The sequence below is a fragment of the Triticum urartu genome, chromosome 7 (genome assembly GCF_003073215.2).
Source record: "Triticum urartu cultivar G1812 chromosome 7, Tu2.1, whole genome shotgun sequence".
NCBI lineage: Eukaryota > Viridiplantae > Streptophyta > Magnoliopsida > Poales > Poaceae > Triticum > Triticum urartu.
Genome location: NC_053028.1, coordinates 207,027,271 through 207,033,302, shown reverse-complemented (window position 1 = coordinate 207,033,302; position 6,032 = coordinate 207,027,271). Strand labels below are relative to the sequence as shown.

The 6,032-nt window shown below is 44.4% G+C and overlaps 1 protein-coding gene across 2 annotated transcripts; it reads left to right on the top strand.

Moving 5' to 3' along the window:
- Positions 1-4,423: 4,423 nt before the first annotated feature.
- Positions 4,424-5,723, top strand: LOC125522466 (abscisic acid and environmental stress-inducible protein-like). Of its 2 annotated transcripts, none has more exons than XM_048687523.1 (2): positions 4,424-4,547; positions 4,815-5,723. In XM_048687523.1, exon 2 carries the CDS (start codon positions 4,856-4,858, stop codon positions 5,480-5,482), a length of 627 nt encoding a protein of 208 aa, XP_048543480.1. In that variant the 5' UTR covers positions 4,424-4,547; positions 4,815-4,855; the 3' UTR covers positions 5,483-5,723. The 2 variants fall into 2 exon arrangements, with proteins under 2 accessions (XP_048543480.1, XP_048543482.1); XM_048687525.1 differs by having other exon boundaries at positions 4,456-4,547; positions 4,810-5,723.
- Positions 5,724-6,032: the final 309 nt, after the last annotated feature.

Genomic DNA, 6,032 nt, shown 5'->3' with positions numbered 1-6,032 from the left:
CTACGGGTTCGAGAACAATGTAGACATGACCGAGACACGTCTCCGGTCAATAACCAATAGCGGAACCTGGATGCTCATATTGGCTCCTACATATTCTACGAAGAGCTTTATCGGTCAGACCGCATAACAACATACGTTGTTCCCTTTGTCATCAGTATGTTACTTCCCGAGATTCGATCGTCGGTATCTTAATACCTAGTTCAATCTCATTACCGGCAAGTCTCTTTACTCGTTCTGTAATACATCATCCCGCAACTAACTCATTAGTTGCAATGCTTGCAAGGCTTTAAGTGATGTGCATTACCGAGAGGGCCCAGAGATACCTCTCCGACAATCGGAGTGACAAAATCTTGATCTCGAAATACGCCAACCCAATAAGTACCTTCGGAGACACCTGTAGAGCACCTTTATAATCACCCAGTTACGTTGTGACGTTTGGTGGCACACAAAGTGTTCCTCCGGTAAACGGGAGTTGCAAAATCTCATAGTCATAGGAACATGTACAAGTCATGAAGAAAGCAATAGCAACAAACTAAACGATCAAGTGCTATGATAACGGAATGGGTCAAGTCAATCACATCATTCTCCTAATGATGTGATCCCGTTAATCAAATGACAACTCATGTCTATGGTTAGGAAACACAACCATCTTTGATCAACGAGCTAGTCAAGTAGAGGCATGCTAGTGACACTCTGTTTGTCTATGTATTCACACATGTATTATGTTTCCGGTTAATACAATTATAGCATGAATAATAAACATTTATCATGATACAAGAAAATAAATAATAACTTTATTATTGCCTCTAGGGCATATTTCCTTCAGCCTTCCCCGCACCGGGCAGAGGAGGTCAGCCCCATGACAAATGGTCGGATTTGCGAGGGGGGCAGTCCACAGCGACAACCATGGCACCCTGCGTTCGGATCTAGGTTGGGGGAGGCGGACCTGTTAGCTGATGACCTTGACCAGGGCAATCACGAACCTCCTGGGTGCGACCCTTGTGCTCCTGGTTGGGGCATCAGTAGGGTGCAAAGACCTCCAGCCGACGGCAAGGGAGCTCCCCTCCCCCCTCCCCCCGCACGCGTTGTACATCTAGAAGGGGGAGGGAGAGTGCTTACTTGCCACATTTTAAAATAGAAAATGTGACTTTTTTTCCATAGATATGGGTTATAGTGTATTGTGCACGTACAAATATTTCATGTGAAATATGATGATTTGTGGCATTCAAACATTTTTCTCTTCTAGTTTTTCTTCTCTTGTCTTTTTTCAAAAGCACTTTCGGTAATATTTTTCTTGGAATTTTAGTTATGCCCTCCCTCTTGCGCTTCCCAGCGACGAGTTGTGTTTATTTTTACAACCACTAAGTTAGGATTGGGTTGTGCAATTTGAGGGTCGTCGCACAAGATAATATATGTGCATCTGTGCAAGTAGCAGTAGGATTAGTTGCACATTTTTTATACCTTGTGCGAGCTTAAGTGCCATTTCCGTCCTTTTTCCATTTTATCATGTTAGAACATCGAAAGAATCCATGTTGTCGCCCTCGTTTCCAACTTGCAACAAGCCAACAATTACTGGTGAACTGTGATACATGGTAATTATGCAATCGCTGTTTTTAGTACTGGTCTCTCCCCGCAACTCCGGCTCATCGTTATCGATCCATCGATCTCATGACGCCCAACCAATCCACTAAGATCCTGTTGGAACCTGATAGCTAGGATATTAAATTCTTGGCTCTTGGCAAACTTCTCTTCCTAGGATAGCTAGCTGTTTCATTCCAGCTTGCTAAAAAACATACTGAATTTTGCATGTACATCTATCTTTTATTTCGCTCTGAAGAATAAGGATTGACCACTGATCTTGGAGTAGCTGTGATCTGCACGATCGTGATTTACCACACTAATGTATGCGCAAGTGCATCTTAACTAATCTCATATGTCGTCACTACTACTGCCGCTGCTAGCCCTACTACTTTCTGGTCTATCTACTCCGTGAAAATTTGTTACTTGACTTCTGGTGAACTAAGATTAATCTACTACGTACAAATCAGTTTGGCTGCACCTACACGCGATTAAGGAGTAAGGATCACGCTAACTAGCTACTTTCTCGGTCCTCGTATTTTACATCAAACTTTGATCATAGATTCGACTAGCAAAATATAAAGTATTCCCTCCTTCTGGAATTACTTGTCGCAGAAATGGATGTACCATTTCTATGACAAGTAATTCGGGACGGAGGGAGCACATTGCTAAAAAATACATTGCTAGATTTGTATGCAAAAAAAAGATTTCAATAGATTCCTAGAGCGGGCATTGGTTAATTCTTGTATTTGGATACATTGTATTTACATTTTTATTAATATAAATACCATAGAACGATTGTTTTATGGTTTCAGCTAAAAAAAATTCAATGATACCACTTTTATTGCATACATAACCTATATTTTGTTGTACAAATTTATGGTCAAAATTTCACACGACATACAAACATTACTAATAAATCCAAACGGGTGAAGTATGCCGGAGCAACTTTTGTTATACGTACGTAGACTTAATTAGCCACATTTTCCAGCCCAAGAATGTCTAGTGTGTCGATTATTGTATATCTGTTCCTTTTATCAAGAGGCAAAAGACACATACAAGTACATACCTGCCAATTGGTTTACAAAAATGTTAACTAATAAAGAAGTGTGTTAGCAAAAAAAATAGAAAAAATAAAGAAGTAAGTCTATTTCACAACCACCAAGGTTCAAGTTTCACGGACATGAATTTGGGTTCTTATTGTGAAAAAAAAAACTCCCTTCATTTGGAAATACTTGTCGACAAGTGTTTTCGGAGGGAGGGAGTACCAGCTGTAGGGGTCTTCCCCTACAACTTTTCTTTCAAAAAAATAATGTTAACTAATGTGGTGCAAGTGCATGTAAGTTAAACTGAAGATGTCGCCATAATGTCACTTAGGCGTAGCTGGTGGAGACGCGATCTAGCTAGCGATAAGTCCCTGTGAAAAATGTGAGAGTATATATATGACTATTGACTAATTCACTGATCCAGTCTGAGTCACGCTGAATCGGATGATGGCTCGGTTAAGATTTTCTCACCTACAGGAGGCGAAATTTCCGTCCAAAAGCTTTCCTGATCTTCTCTCTTGTCGCGATCTCTCCCGGCACTGAGCTGATGTAGTGAGCCTGTGTGTCTTTTGCATGCATACGGCACCCAGCCTCCAGAGGTACGTCTTTGCTTGCGTACACTGCTGGTATTTAATTACCAGAACGTCCGTGGATTACTTGTCGGATTGTCTGCTAATGTTTCAAGACCTTCCCACCTCTGTGAAAAGCTCGCTTGCACGCTGGAGGTGATAGATAGCTGGCTGTCTGAGAGCCCAGACTTCCTAGTTGAGAGCTTGCGAGCTGATTGTAATAGAATTTTGATTTATTAATAAAGTCCCTGATTCGATGCAAAATAAAAATTTACTTGTCGGATAAGGGGTGACTATTTCCCTTTCAGTCACTTTTTTCTTCACCTTCAAACTGGGATCCAGCGGCTGGAGTTAATCCTGTTCTTCCAGCCAAACCCTAAATCCTAACCACCTCCAGCAGTGAGCTCCCTGACTCTCCTCCGGCTGCAATGCCATGACGAGCCGTTTCGTCCCTGGAGAGGTCCTGGAGCGCCCTCATAGTCGCGTCGTCTCCGTCTCCGTTGAGTTCTTGACTTGCCTCATCAAGGACGTTGCAGCAAGCCGTGTCGCTCCCGTATCGGCTGAAAATCAATGGGGGAGAAAGATTAGTTAGTTGAAGACCCTGTAAATCGTCCGTAACAGGTCCGTGTGTCTAGAATTATCATGTTTTTTTAGCCAGGGAGCACGAAAGAGGCACTCCACTACTTCTGGTTCTAGACCACGACAGTGGAGTATTCTTTTACTGCTGGAGTAGTATAGTTTACTTGATTAGTTAGATATTTAACAGGCCGGCAGGTAATGGCCAGGCTAATGGGATAAGGATGAGTGTAGGAGTAGTGGTCAGTGACCATAGATAGCTTGCAACTTGCAAGGCGCAGTACTTACCACATAGTGATAGTGACATACACCACCCATGCTGCCACACATACCGGTCCATAATACACCACAATGCTTCCTCAAGAAAAAAAATACACCACATACGGCGAAGATCTATCGCCCTGCCCACTTTGCATTAAAAGGAATTTATGAATTAACTACAATGTGTGAAGCTTCGGGTATGGTTCCCACATGTATGCAAGTCTCCTAAGTAGCTCCTTCCACTTGGCAACTAGTGCTGATGATGCTCTTTAATTTAGCTGCGTACGTACCCTTCAGGACGTCATTAACCCACATGCACGCAGTTACAAGGGAAAATGGGGTTAGGTTCTCTGAGGAAGTAATCAAAAGAGCACTTTTTTTATTGCACAAACGATGACCTTTGTTGGATAGACAAGGTTGGCTTGAACGGTTGTGCCACTATATAAACGGTGCCTGCAGGCTCAAGGCTACATACCAGGCTTGAGAAGTGCAAGGCCAGCAACCACTTTATTGTCTGGTATGCTCCAAAAGCTTAGCCTCCTCCTTGATTGTTTTTCCGCTTTCTGTTCACTTTTCACTGTGCTGGTTTAGCCAAATATCTTCATAATATCTACTGACTGTTCATCAACAGTTGGTTAGCTTCAGTAATTAGAAGTCCTAAGATGTACCAGTAGAGTTTTCTTAACTAATTTCAGAAGTTTTGTGTGTGAGTTGCTCGACCACTTTCCGTCCGATCGATGCATGATTCCTCGATCTAATTGAAGTTCATTTTGGTGTAGCGTAGCACGTATAAGAAGAGGAATTAAGCCCCAAGAGTTGGAGGCGATGTCGTGGTGGAAGTCCAAGTCGCACTTCAGCGCCGACAGCCAGGACTCGAGCTCCGACGGCGCGTACCGCGGAGGTAAGGAACGCTCGCCGTCACGTCGCAAGAAGTCCGACGAAGACGAGGAGGAGTACCGCCCCCACGCAGGCTACGGCGCCAACACCAACCGCGGCGGGGCCAACGAAGGCGGGGGCGGCGGCTACAACAACGGCTACGGCGGCGGTGGCTCGTACAGCAACGGCAACGGCGGTATCACGCCCTACAACGGCGGCGGTGGCTACAACAACAACTCTTCCTACGGCAACGGCGGCGGTGGCTACAACAACAACTCTTCCTACGGCAACGGCGGCGGTGGCTACAACAACAACTCTTCCTACGGCAACGGCAACGGCGGCGACGGGTACAACAACGCTCCCAGCTGGGCATCCCAGGACACCGGCGGCCGGACGCCGATGTACATAAACACCAGAGAGGTCCACGTCTATGGGGCGCCGCAGAACGACGACGACTACAACGGCGACCAGAAGAGGCGTGGCGGCGGCGGCGGGGGCAGCGGGTTCTTCGGTCCGGCCTTCCATGCCGTCGGCCATTTCGTCGATCGCAGGTTCGGCCTCGACGATAGGAACTGATCGATCACGCCCATAGATATGGCTGATTGCGCTGGCCATGCAGATATGCATGGATGCTCGCGACGATCGACTACTACACTACTACTACTACGTGCTGTGATGTGTCTTGGATAGTTTCCAAGTGTACCAGTGATGTGCTTCAGTTCTGCGCAGTGATGTCTGTGTGGTTTGTGTTGCATCGTGTACAACATGATTTTATCATGCAGATGTTGTATATCTATATATGTACGCAACTTAATTACTTCTTGTTCTCTCTCAGAAAAAAACTTGGTTACTTCTTTCATGCACATACTCCATGGCAACTTATGATTTTCCTGTAATGATGTGGTCCTCTTTTTTTTATCTTATGGCAATAAAAAAGTCCATCTAAGTGCACATATTAAGTGGAAAAGCAAAATTTCTTGTATAATGAATTATTTTAAGTTTGTCAGATGTAGAATTGCTCAAATTTGGAGCACCAAAATTTCTGTATTGGGCTTTCTTCCTTGTTTCCTTTTCATTTCATTCCATTCAATTTGGTTGTCTCTTCCGGGGGCTTATGATGAGCATA

Bases quoted from the DNA above. Each gene is read 5' to 3' on its own strand.
- LOC125522466 (XM_048687523.1), top strand. From the start codon at position 4,856: ATGTCGTGGTGGAAGTCCAAGTCGCACTTCAGCGCCGACAGCCAGGAC.